Genomic DNA, 21589 nt, shown 5'->3' with positions numbered 1-21589 from the left:
GGAGGGGCAGGCACTGATCTCTGCTCTGTGGGGACCAGGGACAGCAACCAGGGAATGGCCTGCAGTTGTGTCAGGGCAGGGTAAGGCTGGATCTTACAAAGAGGTTCTTCCTCCAGAGGGTGGTGGGAACTGAACAGACTCCCCAGGGCAGTGGGCACAGCCTCAAGGCTGCCAGAGCTCCTGGAGGGTTTGGATGATGCTCTGGGGCACAGGGTGTGACTCTTGAGGATGGGCCTGTGCAGGGCTGAGGGTTGGACTCCATGATCCTTGGGGGTCCCTTCCCACTCAGCACATTCTGGCATTCTGTGACACCAGCTGGTCTGATCCCAGGGCATGAGGACCCCCTTCCCCCAGAAATACTGTGGGTGCCCCCAGTGTAAGGAGGGGTCCCAGGTCCAGAGCAAGATGCCTGAATGAATTGGGGACACCCTCCTGCAAGTGGGATGTCCATCAAACAAGCCACTTCTAACAGCGTAGAATTGGGGATTATAACCTCCCTCAGCCCCCAGTGGAGCCAGGGTGTCACTGCAACCCCCAGAATGACGGGGAGCTCCTCAGAGCCATTTATAACTTTGAAAACTTTGCTTAAAACAGCAGGAACAAACCCCACATGGAGTCATCTCACCAACCCCAAAACTGCAAGGGGTTCACTTCAGGCAGTGAAAATTAAGAGAGGGACCTCCAAAAGATGTTTATAGTCTCCTAAATTCGTAGAAAGAGCAGATCCCCTCAAAACAAGCTCCCTGCGTCCCTCCCTGTGGGGCCCCACTCCAAGTGCTAAAGCCACATGCCCCCCCCAACCCCTCAAAGTACCCCACTAAGGACAGGAGTGCACCCTAAAAACTCCATCTATCATTCCAGACCCGTAATCTCATGGCTGTCAAACCCATCCATCCTCTTCCAAGTCCCATCTCAATCCTCCCAATCCACATCGAAGCTCTCCACATTTCACCCCAAGTCTCCTGGGCTTCTAATTCCCCATCTCTAATTGCTGACACCCCATGGTGGGTTCAGGGAGGAATTGTGGGGGTTGTTGGATTGGGCCATTTTGGGGAGGGGCTGAGTAATTCTGAGTTGGGATGGAGCTATTTTAAGGTGGGATCGAGGCATTATGAGGTGACAGATCGAACCCTCTCAGATTGTGGACTGCAAAATGATGGAAAAATTCTCTTGACCTGGATGGCCCAAGTTTGGGGACAACTCCCCCAAAACCCACTAGAAATGAGAATGCATCTTGAATATCCTTTTGAATCTCAAATTCCATCCCTAAATGCCAGTGAAATACTGAGGGTTTAGATGTATTAGTTCAATTTCTTTATTTTTACTTCAGTTTCAGGTGATTAGAAGTGATGAAGATCTAACCAATGAAAATCAAAGACAAAAGAAGGCATCATGTGAGTGTGCAAGGGGTTGGGTTGAATAATTCATATAGAGGCAGAGCAATCGACAATTTGAAGTTGACAATTTGAAGGTGACCTTCGATCAGTGAATGAAGCTTCTCTCACAGCTGGAGCACTGGTTGGACTTCCCTTACTGGTGGGTCCGTCGGTGTTGGGTCAAATTAGAGCTCTGGGTGAAGCCCTTTCCACACTCCCTGCACTTGTAAGGCCTCTCCCCAGTGTGGATTCTCCGGTGGGTGATGAAGGTGGAGTTGTCTTTGAATCTCTTCCCGCAGTCAGTGCAGTGGAAGGGCCTCTCCCCAGTGTGGATTCTCCGGTGGGTGATGAGGGTGGAGTTGTCTTTGAATCTCTTCCCACAGTCTGTGCAGTGGAAGGGCCTCTCCCCAGTGTGGATTCTCCGGTGGGTGATGAGGGTGGAGTTGTCTTTGAATCTCTTCCCACAGTCCGTGCAGTGGAAGGGCCTCTCCCCTGTGTGTGTGCGCTGATGACCGAGGAGATGAGAGCTGGTCTGAAACCTCTTCCCACACTCAGAACACTCGTAGGGACGTTCCCCGGTGTGGATCATCTGGTGTCGGATCAGGTTGTAGCTCTGGGTGAAGCTCTTCCCACATTCCAAGCACTTCCAGTGCTTCTCTGTGTGTACTTGTCGGTGGATGAAGAGGTGGGAGACCTGCCTGAAGCACTTCCCACATTCCAAGCACTTGTAGGGCTTCTCCATAGGGTGAAACTGAACATGGATCTCCAGGTTAGAGATCCACCTGTGGCTCTGGACACCTTCCTGGGACAGGATGGGCGGCTCCTCCTCAGAGCAAATTAGGCTGGGATTGAAGGTCCTCCTACTGGGGTATCCCTGTGGCTTTTCCTCCCCGTTGACTTCCTGTGCCATAGAGCTGTTCAAAACGGCCTCTGCCAGCAGGTTCTCACAGGGGTATTTGTCCTCCATGCTCTCCATGTTTAGCTCGGGCCCTGGGGCAGGAAAAAACATCAGTCAGGGCATTTGCCTCTGGCCCACAAGGAAGGCCAAGGACATCCCCCCAAACCCAGCCACGGCAGGACAGCGTCGGCAGCGGGGTTGTCCTGCAGCCGGGGCCATGCTGGGCTGGAAGATGCAGCAAAGGAGAGGGTATACGGGGCACTGACTTCCTCCTCACCTGTCTGGGGGTCTTGGGGCATCTTCCTCTTCCTTGCAGCCTCCTCCTGCATCCTGTTAAGATTTGGAAAAAGAAATCCCGATCTAAGGGTAAAAAAAACATGTTAGCAGGTTGGTTGTGGGTTTCTACTTGAAAATCCATCTCTAGAAAGACACCAGTGTCTCAGTTTGAGATAATTTGCAAGAGAGAGTCATCGTGGAGGGAATTTTCTTCCTAGTATACCCTACTCAGGTTTCTACAATGCAGAGAGAGTGAACAAATACATCTGGAAGGAAGGGGGAAAAAACCCAAACTCTTTCCCAAGAAGAAATGCTGATAACAACTCATAAACTGGGCTAAACAAACTCAGGAAGAAAAACTTCTCAGCCCATTCTCTCCAAACAAGTTAGTGCCAGGCCTCCCCCACCCATAAAACACACATGACCACAGCACAGAGACGGAATCGCCCCCCTTCCATAGGATTCACCTTCCCCACACCCCAAAACCCTGGCAGGAACCTTGACAGTCAGCACTGCAGTCAGGCTGTGCTGCTGGGACAGGCAGTCAAGCCAGTGGTCCTCACCCAGTGGTGTCTGTGGTCCTGTCCTAGTAGTGGTCACAGCTCAGATCCTTCCAGAGGGTGGTGGAAGCCCCAAGTGGGGAGGTGTGCTGGTTTAAAGGTAAACTGGCAGGAGAAATGAACACAACACAAAGGAGATTATAAGTCAGAATTACAACTTAATGACAATATTACAAGAAATGCAATGGTAGAAAGAGAAAAATTGGTTTTAATTCATAAAACCCCACCAGTATAACCCAGCCCCCTGGGGCACAAGCACAAAGGCGTTTGTTAGACCCTGTGCTGAACCCTGTGTGGCTCCCCCAAGTCCAAAAGAAAAGTCCAAAGGGGCAAACCTGTTCGTACAGCTGACAGTTGCAGTCTGGTGGAGAGTGGTGGTCACAGGCTGGTTGAAGGTGGTGGTCTCCTCCTGTCGAGGTGTTGGTCCTCCTCTCAAACCAACAAGTGTCCCCTGAGGTCTTCCCCCAGGATATGTACCCCAGGGAGCAGCCAGTCCCTCCCCCTGAGCGGGGAGTCACACAATGGGTGATTAACTCTGGGAGTCAGGGGGTATTTTGGAACCCTTGATGGCCCATTAGCAGCCACGCCCCCTCAGGCTGGGTGTCAAGGTGCTAACGACTCCCTGCAGGGGAGTTATCCCAGCTCTTATCTCACAGATGTCTTTCACACCCAGCTCCCAGCCTGAGGGGTCAGCTGTGCCCTGGGCAGCTGCTGCAAATGCTCCATTGTTAACAGTTTTTGGGAAATGAAGAGAGGCTGTGGAATACACAGCTTTGATCATCCACACAGGGATAAACTGGTCCCACCTGCTGAACTAGGACATGTAGGATGAATTTTTATTATTTATTTAAAAACTTCAGGCACACAATGAGCAGCATCAGCCAAGTTTTCTAAGGGACTGAGGAGCCCTGTTCCTGAACTGTGCTTATCTGAGAGAGTTTCAAATCCCTCAGTTTTTGATTTAGGTTTATGAAATGATTCTCATTCTCGATGCTTTTTTTAGGCCATCACCTACAGACTTGCTGTTGCGGATAACATTGATTATAGGAAAAGAAAAGAGAAGCAAAAGGAAAGACAAATAAGAGCAAAAGTTATTTTTTTCTTTCAGTCTTCTCTGAATTTTTTATACTAGTTTTCTCTTTTTGTGGAAGGGTTCAGTGTCCTCCCTCCTGTGAGGGAAGGTAAACACTCATTAAACACTGAAAATGTTCTGGCTGAGCAAAGGCAGAAGTGCAAGACCAAGCCTCAGCCTGCTGAGAGCTGAGGTTTGGCACTGGCTGCCCCAGAATTCCATAGAGAAAATAAGAACAATAATAATTTTAAGAAGACAGATAAACCCTTCTCAGCTTTTGGGGTGCAAAGCTGGGAGAGACTGGAATGTTTATTGTTCAGGGCTCCAACACTCTCCAGCTGCAAAAGCAGTGGGTGTTTTGCTACCCATGGGGAAAAGAACCACCCAGGAGTAGTCGGGGGAACACCCACCCCAGGACGGGACAGGCTGGGCTTGGAGCCAGGGAAGGAAAGTGGGATTTTTATGCTTTTATTTCACTACAGACAGGAACCCAAACTGCTCCAAACCTACTTTCCATGTAAACAAAACTGTTCTAAACCCTACATCTACAGATATATTGACAAAGTAAATCTACTCTTCCCCATGGGGTGGATTAAAAAGTATTTGGGTCACCCTCACCTTCATGGGTCAGGTCAGATGCTGGACATGGGAGAAGCTTCTGGCAGCTGCTCGAAGCACCTAACCGTGGAGTCCCTCCACTATCAAGATCTGGCCACACAAACCCGATGCACTGCCCAGCATGGTTCACCCAGAATATGGGTCAGCAGGTTTGTGCCCAACATGGATCACCTGGAACGTGGGTCAGCAGGTCTCTTCCCAGCATGGATCACCTGGAACGTGGATCAGCAGGTCTGTGCCCAGCATGGATCACCTGGAACATGGGTCACCAGGTCTCTGCTAAACAGGGCTCACAAGGAATTTTGCTTATCAAGCCTTTAGCCACCCTGTCCACTGATGCTTGAGGAGGTGTGAGCTGCTCTGAAACCTCTTTCCATATTCCAAGCACTCGCAGGGCAGTTCCCAATGTGGATGTGTTTCATCCACTTAAATACTGCAAAGTTAAAAAAACGAACATTTTAGGTTCAAATATTTTCTCCAAACAAAATTAAAACTTTTACAAGTTAGTTGGTTATACCAAAACCTGTTTCTTTTTTTTGTTTTTTCTCTCTTTGTTTTTTTTTTTTTTTTTTATCTAATTGTTAAGAGGTGCAGAAAGAGATAGAAAAAGGTTGGGGAAAAGCCAAGGTTGCTTTTAGAAGCAAAGAAAAATCTTACCACCAGAAGCTACTTTTTTCCTGAGATACCCTGTGGGGGAAAACAGTTTCTACCTTTTTTTTCCTTCTGTTTCTCTGCCATTTGTGATAGATATCTCTGGCCCCAAGAGGCTTGGAATGCTGTCTTTGGATATGTAGAGTTGTTGCTCAGGAGAAGCTGTTTTAGCCTTTCTGGTCTGAGCAAAATGGGGTCCTTCTGAGAAGGTGAGAGAGGGGGAATTAGGGAGAGATTTTCCATTATGGTAACCGGTTTGCTCTCTTTCCTTTCCCCCCCTGGAATTCTCAAGGTGCCTTCTCTGAGTTTTCATAGTGTTCCAAAAGATTTGTATGTGACTTTTGGCAGGCAGCTACGAGCCCAACAGCAGGAACCTTTATGGCAGGCAGGCTCCAGCAGGATGCTCTGACGGGAAGTTTGTTTGGGAGCTTTGAGCAAAATGTTGACAGAAAACCTTTCAATAGGATGATTTTGGCAGAGAAACAGTGGAGGAACATTGTTCCTTGGAATTCTGTATTATGTGAGTGTCACAGGGGACACACAGGCGTCCCCACTGATCCATCCTGGGGCTCGTTCTGCTTCTCCCAACCTCAGCTCCTTCCTGCAGGGTCCCCCCAGGTCTGTTTCCCACTGCCCCCTAATAAATTGAACTGGTAAGAACTGGGACGCTTTACTGGGAAAAGTGGAATCAGGTGGTGTTAGAAAAAAATCAGGGGCTGTGGGGAAATGCAACCCCTCTAAAATCAGCACAGGGATGGGGGTGGGTGCTCTGTGCTGGGCCCGAGGCCACAGGGAGGGTCTGTGGCTGCTGATGGCTCAGGATCTCTGTGGGGAGAGAAAAGGGGTGACACTGAGGTGGGGGATCCCCTGGGAGGGCACACATGGGGGTAGGGCAGGATCCGCAGCAACCCCCTTCCCTTCTGGCACAGGGAGAAGTAGAGTCCCAGAACCAGGAAGAAGAAGCCCAACATGAAGCCCGTGATCCCTGTCAGTGTCTTTCTGCAGGCAGCACGTGGCAGATCTGGGTGGTCTGGGGGAGTCTGGACCTTCCAAAACTTCTAACTGAGCCTCCAGCACATCCCCAAACTCCCTGCCAGTTGCCCTCAGCTCACCCAGGACCACCTGGAACCTCTTCCCACCCCCTTCAGGATCCTATATCCTCCATCCCACATCCCAACTGGGATGATCCAATCTCACTCCCAGCAATCATAGGGTTCTCCCGATCTCCTTCCAATTCTTCTCAGTCCCACAAGACTCCCAAAAGCCCCTCCCAATCCTTTCCTAGCCAACCCTGGCTGCTCCATATTTCCTTTCCAATTGCTCCCTGGACCCTTCAAAACCCATTCCAGTATGCCAAGCCTCCTAAACCCCTTCCCAGTAATCCCCCAAGGCTCCCAAATCCTTCCCAGTTGCTCCTATGGCTTCCCATACCATGTTCCATGACTCCCTAAACCTCTTCTGGACCTGTCCATTCCTTTCACAAACAACCCTGAATTACCACCAGGTCCCTCAAACTGCCTGCCAGTTTCCCGAGCCTTCCCCCACCTGCTTCCCAATTAGTCCCAGGATCCCCAGCCTCCCTCCAAGTTTCTAGGCCATACCCCAGTCCCAGGTGAGGAGGTGCTGCAGGCTGATGTGCCCCACCCAGCAGGTGAAGGTGATCCTTCCTGGGGTGGATTTCCAGCATCACCAGCAGCTGGTGGGTCCAGTCCATGTTGGGGACAATATTGGTGGTCACCAAGAGCTCTGAGAGCTCCTGCCCACCCTGGAACCACCTCACCTGTACCTGGGCAGGGTAGAAATACATCCTGGAGCAGAGCAGGGACCTGGGCGGACTGGGATCTCAACAAAATCAGTGAGGTGGAAAAGTTGGTGGGCACTGGGAGAGAGCCAAGGAGGATCCAGGGACACTCAGGAGGGCTGGGAATGGTCTGGGAAGGGTTAGGAGAGGCACTGAGAGAGACAGGGGACATGAGGTGACACATGAGGCTCCCTATTCCTTATTCCTTCCTGGGGTCTCTTCTGTCTTCCCTCCCCAACCCCGGACCTGCCAATCTCTGCTGTTTGGGCAGGATCGTGCCCCATGTTGGGGCTCCCGGGTCCAGAGGAGGAAGGATAACAACAGGTTTCGTCCCCAGGATTGTGTCAGGAGGTGCAAAAGCCTGGGGGTGTGTGGTGGCCTGGGTGGTTTCTCTCTGCCCTTGGCTGTGGGGTCTGCAGGGAGCAGTTTTTCCTGCCCTGTTTGCACTCTGGTGCTGCCCCAATGCTGGGCCCCTGGGCAGGTGGATGTTTCTGACCTGGGATGTTCTCACACACACCAGATTTGCATGAGGGGCACTGAGGTGTGTTTTCCTTCCCCAAATTCTGTGTCTTGGACATACCTGGTCCTTTCCTGGAGCATCTCCTGCCAAACTGGGTTCTTGCCTGATTGCACAAGAGCAGAAACCGGATCATTTGCAGTGGCAGTTGTTGGGGGACCTGCCCTGGTCCCTGTGGCTCTGCCTGTGGGGACAGGGAGGGTGTGGGGATGTTTGCTCTTCCACGATCCCAGTCCTTGTGGTACAACTCTGTATTTGGTACCACAGTGAACTTCTCTGATGAAGGCTGAAAACGATTTGCAAGTTTGAAAGATTCCCAAGTAGGTTGATAGACAAGGAACAGAGCTGCATTTTGGAAGATATGAAAAAAACTTAATTTCTAGATTTATCAGTAGCAAGACAGGGCCCACTCAAGCCCTCAGGCTACATACTGGGTCGTTACAGAACCCTGGGAGACACAGGAATGTTTGTGTCTCCACACTAATGACTCAGCTGTGATAATTGTGATAACTCCCCTCTGGAGAGCCATCAGCACCTTCACACCCACCCTGAGGGCTCATCTCTGCTAATGGGCCATTAGGGGCTGGAACAATAGGCAGCTCCAATAACCAAGACCATCAAAGAGTCCAAACCAGTCCCATGACTTACAGGGTCAAATCACCCATTCTGAAAGTCCCCACCCTGAGTGAAGTACTGGGCATTCCCACTGGAATCTGAGCACGCAAAATCTTTGGGTTTTGGGATTTCTGGTATCACTGTTTCCTAGAATATATTGTTGCCCTTCTTTTAAAAAATTCTTCATCACTCTTCAGTGCTGGGGTGGAGGCGGCAGGAGAAAATGTGGAGAATGAAGGAGTGGTTACTCAGAAATCTGAAATAATCCTGTCTTTGCAAGAGTCAGACAAAAAAAATTGTATTTCCAGAAAAAGGGACACTTAGGCCAAAAGGCTGCAGTGGGAGCATTCCTTGCTGCTGAGCTCCAAGACAGGCTGCAAATGGTGGCACTGCTTTGCTGCTGAGCGTGGGCATGTCTGAAAGATTCAGGTGGAGCTTTGGAATGTGCAGGAGAGAGGGACAATCTTACAGGGAGATTTGCAGGATGTAAAACCAGTAACAAAGCCTTGTAACTCAAACTTCCTGTGTTCAGGGGAGGAGCTGAGAGACAGTGAGCCAGTCTGTTGTTGTGAGAAAGAGCAAAACATCAGGTTTGCATTGACAGCTGATGATGAGGAAGGAGCAGATTGAGCCTTAATTAAAGCTGAAACCACCAATGTGTGCCAGGGTCAGCAAACTGCTGCTAAACTGGCACTGTGTGCGGCTCCCAAGATATCAAAGCCTGTCCCTGGATCAGGGGAGATGGAAATCCAGTCACTATTAATGCAGTGGGATGCTGAGGGGCTGGAGACACTTCCCAGATGGCACAAAGTTAAACCACTGGAGCAAACGGAACACGTGTTATCTGCCCAACTGATAAGGTCAGTTCATGGCTCCAGGGGGAGAAGTAGAAGCCTGCTAAGAACCTTCAAAGAAACCCAGCATAAGGGGCAGCTCTTGCTGATTTTTTCAAGATGTCTGACTGTCTCTGAACAAGAAATTAATGGGAGGAGACCCACTGAAAAAATGGGGCAAAAAAACCATCAGTGCATAGAGCACTACATGGAAGAGGAGTTAAAACTCTACCTGAGAGATCCCCAGTTCATGCAGTCAAACCACTTGATTCACTAAGGAGTAGCTTTTTGGGGGAGGTTTGTGTAGTTTTCTTTTTCCAGGAATTCCAGCACTCCCCACTGAAGATCAAAGGAACCAGCTGGGACTGGGGGAACTGCCAGCAGATGTACAGGAGAAGGCTCACAGAAAGCATCCAATGGGTGATGAGCATCTTTCCCTCAGGATGTGTCACCTTGTGACTGTCAGCATTTCAGACTCAAGTTGCTGCTTTAGGAGCATTATCCCAGCCTGTCATTGAAGAATCAGTCTCTATTTGGCTAAAATTTCACTTTTCTTTTTATAGTTACCTGCAACAGGTGAGATGGAGCTGTTTGGAATCAAAAAAACTTTTATTTGCCCCATAATTTGTAATAATATTTTTGTTGTTTGTTTATGGTTTCATTGAGAGGGATGCATTGGGAGGTGAAATATTAGCTGGACTATATTTAAACCTCTTTTATTCATTGTTATTTAAATTTGCTAAATTATTCTTTATATTAAAAATGTGGAATGGAGTGGAATAATCACTTAGTCTTCTCATGTGGAGAGATACTTACAGTTCAACCACTTGAGAACTAAAAATATCAACCCAGTTTAAATTGTCAGTTGGTACAAGAGTTTTTGCATGTTTGAAATCATACAAATATGTAAAAACCTTCCCAGTGTTTTTCCTCAGAAAGCTTCAGATTTATTATGATAATTTGTCTAAATCTTACAGAGATTTTGACATGTGAACCAACAAATCTTAACAGAATAAAAGAAACTATTCCATGGGAATTGGTTGAGACCCCCTTCCTGAATCAGAAGGAGTTTCAGCTTTGGACTGAAAATGGGACATGGATAAAATACAGGAAAACCTTTTCCCAGCTCCCAAGACCTGTGACCATTTTAGGAAATACTTGCACTCTGCACCACTGACATTTCTCAGTTGTGGGTGCAGCTTTGTGGAACATTAATTGGAAAGGAATGTTGTGAAGATAAATTGAGACAGAGAAAAATATCCCAGAAAAATCATCCTGGACTCTGTTTTGGGGGATCCTCAGCACCAAGGAGACAGCAGATCCAGACCCACAGGACACCACTGGGTTCCATGGAGTGGGGATACATTTCCTGTTTTAACTTTTCTCTGTCACCCTCTTTCCCTCCCCCTCTCCTATTTCCTATTTCTTTCTATTTCTCTTTCTTTGCCTCACATTTACTCTTAAATAAAATCCACACTCTTGACTTTGGCATCTGGTCCTCTTTGCACCTTAATTTGGGCAGAGACATTTCTAATAATTTTAATAACTGGATGATAACCCCAATCAGAGCCCCTTCACAGCACAGATGGAGAGAAAGTCCCCACAGTGCACCTGAGAGGTGTGTCAGGGGAAACCGTGTGGATCAGTCCTGTCTCAAGCAAAGGCAAACCCATCTGTGGGATTGATTTTGCTCAAGGACAAAGTTGCACTTGGTGGGTAATTCAGAAAAATGGGGAAACATGGTGTGTACCTGAAGAGGACCTATTTTTGGTGTGAAACTGCCTGTTCCATTGTTCCTATTTGTGTATAATATTGGATAGAGAGGTGCAGAGTTAATGTGTTATTCAGAGCATACTGGGGAAAAGGGTAAAAAAAAAGAAAAGGGAATAGAGTGGTGGATAATGTCCTGGGTGACACAAAACTTCTGGTATCCTCCTTCTCTTTTCTCTGTTCCCCAAAATTCCTGCTAATTGGGAGTGGGAGGGGAATTTGAGATTAAATAAGGGTGGTCCTGTTCTCCTGGCAGAAGAATGTGTGCCCAGGTGTGAAAGGCTGGAATGCTGATGACTCAGACAGTGCAGGTGGAGCTGATGATGTGCAAAGTGACCCCCAAGGTTGTGAGGGTGTGCACACCTGCCAGCTCAGGCTCCAGGTAGGTGTGTTTTCCTCGGCCTTGCACAGGGACTGAGCTGTGATAACTCCCCCCTGGGAGCACTGAGACAATTCCCACACATGGCCTGGAGATTTTCACCTCTGCTAATGGGCCATCATGGATCCAGCCTATTTTTTTCTCTGCATCTTTTAATAACAGGATTAATAATAGGGGTAGGAGGGTGACGAGAAATTATTTGAAGGAAAACCAAATATTTTCTTTCCATTGGCTGCCCAGCACAGCCATGTTCTCCAAAGTTTCCTGGAGAAGGAATCACAAAACCACCTTCAGAGAGAAGCTGAGACAAATATTCAAGAGTTCCGGAGACCCTAAAGAAAAGTCCTCAGTCTCCACAGGTCCCTCAGAGGAAACTGTGCTGCTGTCAAAGGCACTTTGGGGCAAGAACATAACGCTGCTCTCACTGCACCAAAATAACAGCACGTCCCGGTTTTCTGGTCTTCTCAGGGGTGAGGATCCAGCAAAACATGGAGTGCAATGGATTAATACACTGACACAATTGCATGAGCTTGGACCAGTTGTGACTACGAGGGGATAACCCAAACTGTGGATTCTGCTCACTCTGTGGCCTTTCTGATGAACTGTTAAAAATGGATCATTTGCAGCAGCTGCCCAGACCACAGCAGAACCTTTTTCATGATTTCATTTGGAAATCTCATCAATAATCCACTTTTTAAACTCTTTTTAATGAATACTGAACAAAACTAAGAACAAAACCAAGGTGAGTACAGTGCTGGTTGTGCCATGCTCGTTCTTTTGGCTGCAAACCAATCTGGTAGCAGTCATCAGTCTCCTCTCTTCCAGACCACAGAATGAAAGAGAAATTCAAGAGCTGGACCTGTGGGCAAACATCTTGACCTCACAGCAGTATCATTCAACCCAGATGGAGTTTGAAAGATCAAGACAAGGATTTCTAAACAAATTCATGTATAGATCTATTCTTCAGGAATGTGTGTTGTTTTAAATCCTGACGTGAATTTTCAGGTTCCAGAACAAAGCTTCTCCTTTTATCCAAGACATAGTACAGCAGTTTCAGGTTACACAAATTCCTCTCTGCTTAGAAACACACTAATAGCAAAGTTATAACATAAAGAAAGTTTAAACTAAGACAGGAATCAGTCTGGCAGGTGACAGACTGCTGCTTTATTCAATAAGCCTTAGAATCTTCTAACTTGCATTTCATTGCCAAAGAAGATGATGGAAGAACTGCAGCCCATATGCAAGTGTTACAAGTCTATATTTGGTACCACAGTGAACTTCTATCATGAAGGTCATAAATGTGTGTGATGGTTTAAAGGTTACACTGTGGGGAGAAATGAAGACAAATCAAGGAAATTTAAAAGTCAGGGATGGAATTTATTTGAAAGATTACAATAAATGTAATGATACAAAAATATTTGTTTGAAGCCTCAAAAAAACAGTTGTATAACGCACCCCCCTGGGGCATGAACATTATGGTGTTCATCAGCCACCCTTCTGAATGCCACGTGGTGACCCTGAGTCAACAGTAAAAGGAAGAGAAACCTGTTGGTGAGGATTATCATCACAGTCTGGTCGAGAGTGGCAGTTGCAGCCCTGTTTTGTTATTAGTCCCTACCTGGATCCAAATAGTGATATCAGAAATCCCAAACCCCAAAGATTTTGGGTGCTCAGATTCCACTGGAAAAGCCCAGTACTTCACTCAGGGTGGGGACTTTCAGAATGGGTGATTTGACCCTGTAAGTCATGGGATTGCTTTGAAGTCTTTGATGGTCTGGGTTATTGGAGCTGCCTATTGTTCCAGCCCCTAATGGCCCATTAGCAGAGATGACCCCTCAGAGTGGGTGTGAAGGTGCTGATGGCTCTCCAGAGGGGAGTTATCACAGTTATCACAGCTGAGTCATTGGTGTGAAGACAGAAATAATCCTGTGCCTCCCAGGGTTCTCTATCACCCAGCTTGTAGCCTGAGGGCTTGGGTGGTCCCTGTGGTGTTACTGAACAATATATACTTTTAGTTTTTTTAACATCTTCCAAAATGCAGCTCTGTTCCTTGTCTATCAACCTACTTGGGAATTTTTCACACTTGCAAATCTTCTTCAACCTTGATTAGAGAAGTTCACTGTGGCACCAAATACAGAGTTGTACCACAACAACTGGGATCCTGGAAGAGGAAACGTCCCCAGACCCTTCCTCTCCCCACAGGCAGAGCCACAAGGAGCAGGGCAGGTCCCCCAACAAGTGCCACTGCAAATGACCCGGTTTCTGCTCTTGTGCAAACATGCAAGGACCCAGTTTGGCAGGAGATGCTCCAGGAAAGGACCAGGTATGTGCAAGAAACAGGATTTGGGGAAGGAGAACACACCTCAGTGTCCCTCACACACATCTGGTGTGTGTGAGAACACTCCAGCTCAGAAACATCCACCTGCCCAGGGGCCCAGCACTCCACCAGGGTGAAAACAGAGCAGGAGAAACTGCTCCCTGCAGACCCCACAGCCAAGGGCAGAGAGAAACCACCCAGGCCACCACACACCCCCCCAGGCTGCTGAACCTCCTGACACAATCCTGGGCACCAAACCTGTTGTTCTCCTTCCTCCTCTGGACCCAGGAGCCCCAAAATGGGGCACGATCCTGCCCAAACAGCAGAGATTGGAAGGTCCAGGGTTGGGGAGGGGAGACAGAACAGTCTCCAGGAATGAATAAGGAATAGGGAGCCTCATGTGTCACCCCATGTCCTCTGTCTCTCTCAGTGCCTCTCCCAACCCTTCCCAGAACATTCCCAGTCCTTCTGAGTGTCCCTGCAGCCCCCTTGCCTCTCTCCTAGTGCCCACCAGCTTTTCCACCTCACTGATTCTGTTGAGCTCCCAGTCCGCCCAGGCCCCTGCTCTGCTCCAGGATGGATTTCTACCCTGCCCAGGTACAGGTGAGGTGGTTCCAGGGTGGGCAGGAGCTCTTGGAGCCCTTGGTGGCCACCAACATGGTCCCTAATATGGACTGGACCCACCAGCTGCTGGTGATGCTGGAAATCCACCCCAGGAAGGATCACCTTCACCTGCTGGGTGGGACACATCAGCCTGGAGCACCCCCTCACCTGGGACTGGGGTATGGCCTGGACTCTTGGAGGAAGGCTGGGGATCCTGGGACTAATTCGCAAAGGGGGTTGGGGAAGCCTTGGGAAACTGGCAGGCAGTTTGGGGAGCCTGGTGGTAATTCCGGGGGTTTTGGGGAGGGAATGGACAGGTCCAGAAGAGGTTTAGAGAGTCATGGAGGGGGGTATGGGAAGCCATGGGATCAACTGGGAGGGATTTGGGGGCCTTGGGGGATTACTGGAAAGGGGGTTTAGGAGACTTGGCATACTGGAATGGGTTTTCAGTGCTCCAGGGAGCAATTGGAGGTGAAATATGAAGGAGCCAGGGTTGGCTATGAAGGGATTGGGAATGGCTTTGGGGAGTCCTTGTAGGGCTGAGAAGAATTGGAAGGAGAGCCCTGGTGTTGCTGGGAGTGAGATTGAATCATCCTAGTTGGGATGGGGGGGGGGTTGCGGGGCAGAATGGTATCCTGAAGGGGGTGGGAGAAGGTTCAAGATGGTCCTGGGTGAGCTGAGGGCAAAGGACGGAGGGTTTGGGGATGTCCTGGAGGCTCAGTTAGAAGTTTTGGAAGGTCCAGACTCCCCAGACCTCCCAGAGCTGTCACGTGCTGCCTGCAGCAAGACAGTGACAGGGATTGGGGGCTTCATGTTGGTCTTCGTCGTCCTGGTGCTGATGCTCAGCTTCTACCTGTCCCAAAAAGGGAGGGGGTTCCTGGGGGTCCTGTCCCTACCCCCATGTGTGCCCTCCCAGGGGATCCACCACCTCAGTGTCACCCCCTGTTCTCTCCCCACTGAGATCCTGAGCCATCAGCAGCCACAGCATGGACCATCCACCCCCATCCCTCTGCTGATTTTGGAGGGGTTGCATGTCCCCACAGCCCCTGCTTTTAGTCTAACACCACCTGATTCCACTTTTCCCAGTAAAGCTTCCCAGTTCTTACCAGTCCCAGCTATTAGGGGGGCTGTGGGGAACAGTCCTGGGGGAACCTTGCAGGGAGGAGCCGAGGTTGGGAGAAGCAGAACCAGCCCCAGGATGGATCAGTGGGGACTTTTGTGTGTCCCCTGTGACACTCACATAATACAGAATTTCAAGGAACAATGTTCCTCCACTGTTTCTCTGCCAAAATCATCCTATTGAAAGGTTTTCTGTCAACATTTTGCTAAAAGCTCCCAAACAAACTTCCTGCCAGAGCATCCTGCTGGAGCCTGCCTGCCATAAAGGTTCCTGCTGTTGGGCTCGTAGCTGCCTGCCAAAAATCACGTACAAACCTTCTGGAACACTATGAAAACTCAGAGAAGGCACCTTGAGAATTCAGAGAGGGAAAAGGAAAGAGAGCAAACCGGTTACCATAATGGAAAATCTCTCCCTAATTCCCTCTCTCTCACCTTCTCATGCGGAACTGATTTTGCTCAGCCCAGAAAGGCAAAAAAATACCTTCTCCTGAGCAAGAGCTCTACATATCCAAAGACAGCATTCCAAGCCTCCTGGGGCCAGAGATATCTGTCACAAGGGACAGAGAAACAGAATGAAAAAAAAAAGGTAGAAACTGTTTTCCCCCACAGGATATATCAGCAAAAAAAGGAGCTTCTAGCAGCAAGCTTTTTCTTTGCTTCTGAAAGTAACCTTGCCTTTTCCCCAACCTTTCTGAATCTCTTTCTCCAACTCTTATCAATTAAATAAAAAAAAAGAAAAAAAAGGGGAAAAAAATCAAAACAAATAAATAAAACAAAACAGGATTTGGTATAAACAACAAACTTGTAAAGTTTTAATTTTGTTTGGAGGAAATTTTTGAACATTATGTATTGGTATTTTTTGTTCATTTTGTTTTTTTTCTCCAGTATTTAAGCAGATGAAACACATCCACATTGGGAACTGCCCTGCAAGTGCTTGGAATATGGAAAGAGGTTTCAGAGCAGCTCACACCTCCTCAAGCATCAGTGGACAAAGTGGTTAAAGACTTGATAACCAAAATTCCTTGTGAGCCCTGTTTAGCAGAGACCTGAAGACCCACATTCCGGGTGATCCATGCTGGGCACAGACCTGGTGACCCACGTTCCAGGTGATCCGTGCTGGGCACAGAACTGCAGATCCACATTCTGGGTATTCCATGCTGGGCAGTGCATTGGGTTAGCTAGACCAGGTTTTGGTAGTGGGAGGGGCTTCAGGGAGGGGTTCTGTGAGCAGCTGCCAGAAGTTTCTCCAATGTCCAGCACCTGACCTGACCCTTGAAGGTGAGGACGACCCAAATACTTTTTATTCCACCCCATGGGGAAGATTAGATTTACTTTCTCAATATATCTGCAGATGTAGGGTTTAGAACAGTTTTGTGTGCATGGAAAGTAGGTTTGGAGCAGTTTTGGTTCTTGTCTGTAGTGATATAAAAGCATAAAAATCCCACTTTTTTTTCTAGCTCCAAGCCCAGCCTGTCCCCTCCAGGGGTGGGTTTTCCCCCCTCCGCTCCTCGGTGTTTCCTTTGCGCATGGGTAGCAAAGCACCCACTGCTTTTGCAGCTGGAGAGTGTTGGAGCCCTGAACCATCAACATTCCAGTCTCTGCCAGCTTTGCACCCCAAAAGCTGAGAAGGGTCGATCTGTCTCCTCAAAGCAGCCCAATCCCACTGAAAATGTCTCAATCCCACCTTAAATTTATTATTGTTCTTATTTTCTCTATGGAATTCTGGGGCAGCCAGTGCCAAACCTCAGCTCTCAGCAGGCTCAGGCTTGGTCTTGCACTTCTGCCTTTGCTCAGCCAGAACGTTTTCAGTGTTTAATGAGTGTTTACCATCCCTCACAGGAGGGAGGACACTGAACCCTTCCACAAAAAGAGAAAAACAAGTATAAAAAATTCAGAGAATACTGAAAGAGAGAAATAACTTTTGCTCTCATTTGTCTTTCCATTTAATTCTCTTCTGCTTTCCTATTATCGATGTTATCCACTACAGCAAGTCTGTAGGTGATGGCCAAAAAAAAGCATCAAGAATGAGAATCATTTAATAAACCTAAAAGCAAAATGAGTGATTTGAAACTCTCTCAGATGAGCACAGTTTAGGAAAAAGACTCCTCTGTCAATTAGAAATCTTGGCTGATGCTGCTCATTGTGTACCTGAAAATTTTAAATAAAAAATTAAAAATTGTCTTACATGTCCTAGTTCAGCAGGTGGGACCAGTTTATCCCTGTGTGGATGATCAAAGCTGTGTATTCCACAGCCTCTATTCATTTCCCAAAAACTCTTAACAATGGAGCATTTGCAGCAGCTGCCCAGGGCACAGCTGACCCCTCAGGCTGGGAGCTGGTTGTGAAAGACATCTGTGAGATAAGAGCTGGGATAACTCCCCTGCAGGGAGTCGTTAGCACCTTGACACCCAGCCTGAGGGGGCGTGGCTGCTAATGGGCCATCAAGGGTTCCAAAGTACCCCCTGACTACCAGAGTTAATCACCCATTGTGTGACTCCCCGCCCAGGGGGAGGGACTGGCTGCTCCCTGGGGTACATATCCTGGGGGAAGACCTCAGCGGACATTCGTTGGATTGAGAGGAGGACCAACACCTCGACAGGAGGAGACCACCACCTTCAACCAGCCTGTGACCACCACTCTCCACCAGACTGCAACTGTCAGCTGCACCAACAGGTTTGCCACTTTGGACTTTTCCTTTGGACTTGGGGGAGACACACAGGGTTCAGCACAGGGTCTAACAAACCCCTTTGTGCTTGTGCCCCAGGGGGCTCGGTTATACTGTAGGGCTTTTGTGGGTTAAACCCAATTTTTCACTTTGTATCATTGCATTTCTTGTAATACTTTCATCAAATTGTAACTCTGACTTATAATCTCCTTTGTGTTGTGTTCATTTCTCCTGCCAGTTTCCCTTTAAACCAGCACAGCTCCCCACTTGGAGCTTCCACCACCCTCTGGAAGGATCTGAGCTGTGACCACCACTGGGACAGGACCACAGACACCACTGGGTGAGGACCACTGGCTTGACTGCCTGTCCCAGCAGCACAGCCTGACTGCAGTGCTGACTCTCAAGGTTCCTGCCAGGGTTTTGGGGTGTGGGGAAGGTGAATCCTATGGAAGGGGGGCCATTCTGTCTCTGTGCTGTGGCCATGTGTGTTTTATGGGAGGGGCGGGCTGGGCACAAACTTGACTGGACAGAGTGGGCTGGGCTTGGGAAGTTTCTCCTCCTAAGTTTGTTTAGCCCAGTTTATGAGTTGTTTTCAGCATTTCTTCTTGGTAAAGAAGAGTTGGACTTTTCCCCCCTTACATTTAGATGTATTTGTTCACTTTCTCTGCATTGCAGACACCTGAGTAGGGAATCCTGGGGAGGAGACTTCTCTCCATGATGACTCCCCCTTGCAAATTATCTCAAACTGAGACACTGGTGTCTTTCTAGAGATAGATTTGAGAGTAGGAACCCCCAACCAACATACTAACATGTTGGTTTTTTACCCCAGACCAGGAATTCTCCTTTCCAAACCTTGACAAGATGCAGGAAGAGGCTGCGAGGAAGATGAAGATGCCCCGGGAGCCCCAGGCAGGTGAGGAGGAAGTCAGTGCCCCTTTGCCCCTCTCTTGTGCTGCATCTTCCAGCCCAGCATGGCCCTGGCTGCAGGACAACCCCGCTGCCGACACCGTCCTGCCAGGGCCGAGTTTGGAGGGATGTCCTTGGCCTTCCCTGTGGGCCGGAGGCAAATGCCCTGAGTGTCCTTGTTCCTTCCTGCCCCAGGCCCCGAGCTGAGCATGGAGAGCATGAAGGACAAATCCCCCGGGCAGAACTTCACAGCAGAGGCTGTTTTGAACAGTGCCATGGTGCAGGAAGTCACTGGGGAGGAAAAGCCACGGCGATCCCACAGGAAGAGGAGCTCCAAGCCGAGCCAAGAGACATCCGAGGAGGAAACACACAACGTGTCCGGGGAAGGCAGTCAGAGATTGAGCCAGAGCTCTGATCTGGTGGTGCAGCAGCAGCTTCAGAGAAGGGAGAAGCGCTACAAGTGCTTGGAATGTGACAAGAGCTTCAGCCAGAGCTCAGATCTGACTCGCCATCAGCACATCCACACTGGGGAACGGCCTTACACGTGTGAGCAATGTGGGAAGAGCTTCAATCACAGATCCAACCTTAAGCATCACAAGAAGGTCCACACCGGAGAATGTCCCTATGAGTGTTCTCAATGTGGGAAGAGGTGTCGGACAAGCTCCAATCTCCTTGTCCATCAGCGCACACACACGGGGGAGAGGCCCTTCTGCTGCTCCGACTGCGGGAGGAGATTCAATGTCAAGTCCAGCCTCATCAGGCACCACCGTATCCACACCGGAGAGAGGCCTTATCTTTGTGGGGAGTGTGGGAAAAGCTTTAGGCAGAACTCTGAGCTTGTCATCCACCAGATGATCCACACTGGGGAGAGGCCCTACGAGTGTTCCGAGTGTGGGAAGAGGTTTCAGACAAGCTCAGCTCTCCTTGTACATCAGCGAATACACACCGGGGAGAGGCCTTTCTGCTGCACCGACTGCGGGAAGAGATTCAATGTCAACTCCAGCCTCATCACCCACCGGCGTATCCACACTGGAGAGCGGCCATACAAGTGTGACGAGTGTGGGAAGAGTTTCACCAAAAGCTCTAACTTGACCAGACACCAATGCACCCACCACTAAGGGAAGCCCAGTTCGTGCCCCAAATGTGGGAAGAGCTTTGTCTGCTGCTCCAACTCCATCACCCATCTCCAGAGCCACATTTTGAACAGAACTGCTGAACCACATTCGCAATGATTCAGGTTACGAACACACCTGGCTGGTGTTCTCCTCATCCTCCTGGTTCTCTGTGGGCACTTGAATTTACACAGGGGGAGGAACATCCATGGTGTCAAGGGTGTAGTTAGGCCCAGATTCAGGCTTTGTTTTTTAGTGTAGGCCTTGGACAATCAGCTGAGTTGAACCAGGTCAGGCCAGTTGACTTCTACAGACCAATGATATTGCCTACCATATTCTGACGTCATCTCAGAGAGAAAAAGAGAGGGAGGAGGGATCTTCCTTCTTCTTCCTGCTGGTTGAGCAAAGACTTGGGGTGAAGCTCAGAGCTCCTGGGGAGAGACCAAGGCCCTCCAGCATTTTATTATCTTTTCTAGGGAATTGCAATTTTTTCTTATTGCTCTTGCTAGCTTTTATTCTTAGTGTGTAGTGTGTATTTTATTTGGGTTTTACTTTTTCTCTCTATTCTGTTTAATGTACCATAATCTCCTGAACTATCATCTGCTGTTTGTTTATTGGGTTTTTTTTGGGGTGGGAGGAGGGTGGGGAGGAGGAGGGACTTTTCCTCTGAAATGCTTAATTGGCATTTTGCTAAGTCAGAACCATCCCACGTGGGGACAGAGACTGATGTGTGAAATTCCTTGGGAAGGGGGATTGGCTGACTTTTGACCCTAAAAATCTCCCCTGCTCTCACTTAGTTCTTCAGGTGGCCAAAAGCAATCCTGAATGGGGTTTGAGATATTTTCCAAACTAAATAATTCTATAATTCTAATTCTCTAAAGGCCACCCAACCCAACCCCATATACATTCACATGATTCGGGTTTTTTGTGTTTTTTTTTTAAATATTTTATTTGATTCATCTCCATCTCTTAAAATCACCTGAAATTGAAGTTTAAATAAAGAGATCTAACAAAGACATCTAAATTTCCACCATTCTCTTGGGAATTCGGGCAGGAATTTGGGGATCAAAGAGATATTCAGGAAGATTTCAGGGTTCTGTGGGGATTTGGGGTTTTTTTCTCCAAAACTGGAGGTGTCCAGACCGACTGACATTTCTCCATCATTTTGCAGTCCAATATCTGAGAGGGATTGATCTGTCAGCTCATAACACCTCAGTCCCACCCCAAAATGGCTCCATGCCAACTTGAAATGACTCAATCCCATCCCAAAATGGTTTAATCCAATTTGAACCCACTTAGCGGGAGTCACCAGCAGGAGAAGGGATTCTACAAATCCAGGGAAGATGGGGTAAAATTGGGAGGGTTTGGATGCAAATTGGGAGGATTGGGATGGGACTTGAAGGGGAATGGGATGGGATTTGGGAAACGTTAGATGGGGCGTGTTGAAAAACTGAGGGAGCTTCTGTGGTGCCCTCCTATCCTGAGGAGGGTAAAGTGAGGG

General features: G+C 48.6%; 2 protein-coding genes across 2 annotated transcripts in view; one reads left to right on the top strand and one right to left on the bottom strand.

The window, feature by feature from the left end:
* The window catches only part of LOC139684162 (uncharacterized), a 1455962-nt gene that overhangs the window by 621609 nt on the left and 812764 nt on the right, over positions 1-21589 (top strand). Inside the window, 1 exon segment of the mRNA XM_071579763.1 lies at positions 19419-20076. Within this exon segment, the coding sequence (XP_071435864.1) occupies positions 19419-20076 (658 nt within the window).
* LOC139684161 (uncharacterized) overlaps positions 1-21589 on the bottom strand; it is a 1434678-nt gene that overhangs the window by 661757 nt on the left and 751332 nt on the right. The window contains 1 exon segment of the mRNA XM_071579762.1: positions 1535-2001. Within this exon segment, the coding sequence (XP_071435863.1) occupies positions 1535-2001 (467 nt within the window).

The sequence above is a fragment of the Pithys albifrons genome, chromosome 33 (assembly GCF_047495875.1).
Source record: "Pithys albifrons albifrons isolate INPA30051 chromosome 33, PitAlb_v1, whole genome shotgun sequence".
NCBI classification, from domain to species: Eukaryota; Metazoa; Chordata; class Aves; order Passeriformes; family Thamnophilidae; genus Pithys; species Pithys albifrons.
Note: the sequence above shows the minus strand (reverse complement) of the source record. Positions and strands in the feature narration are given on the sequence as shown.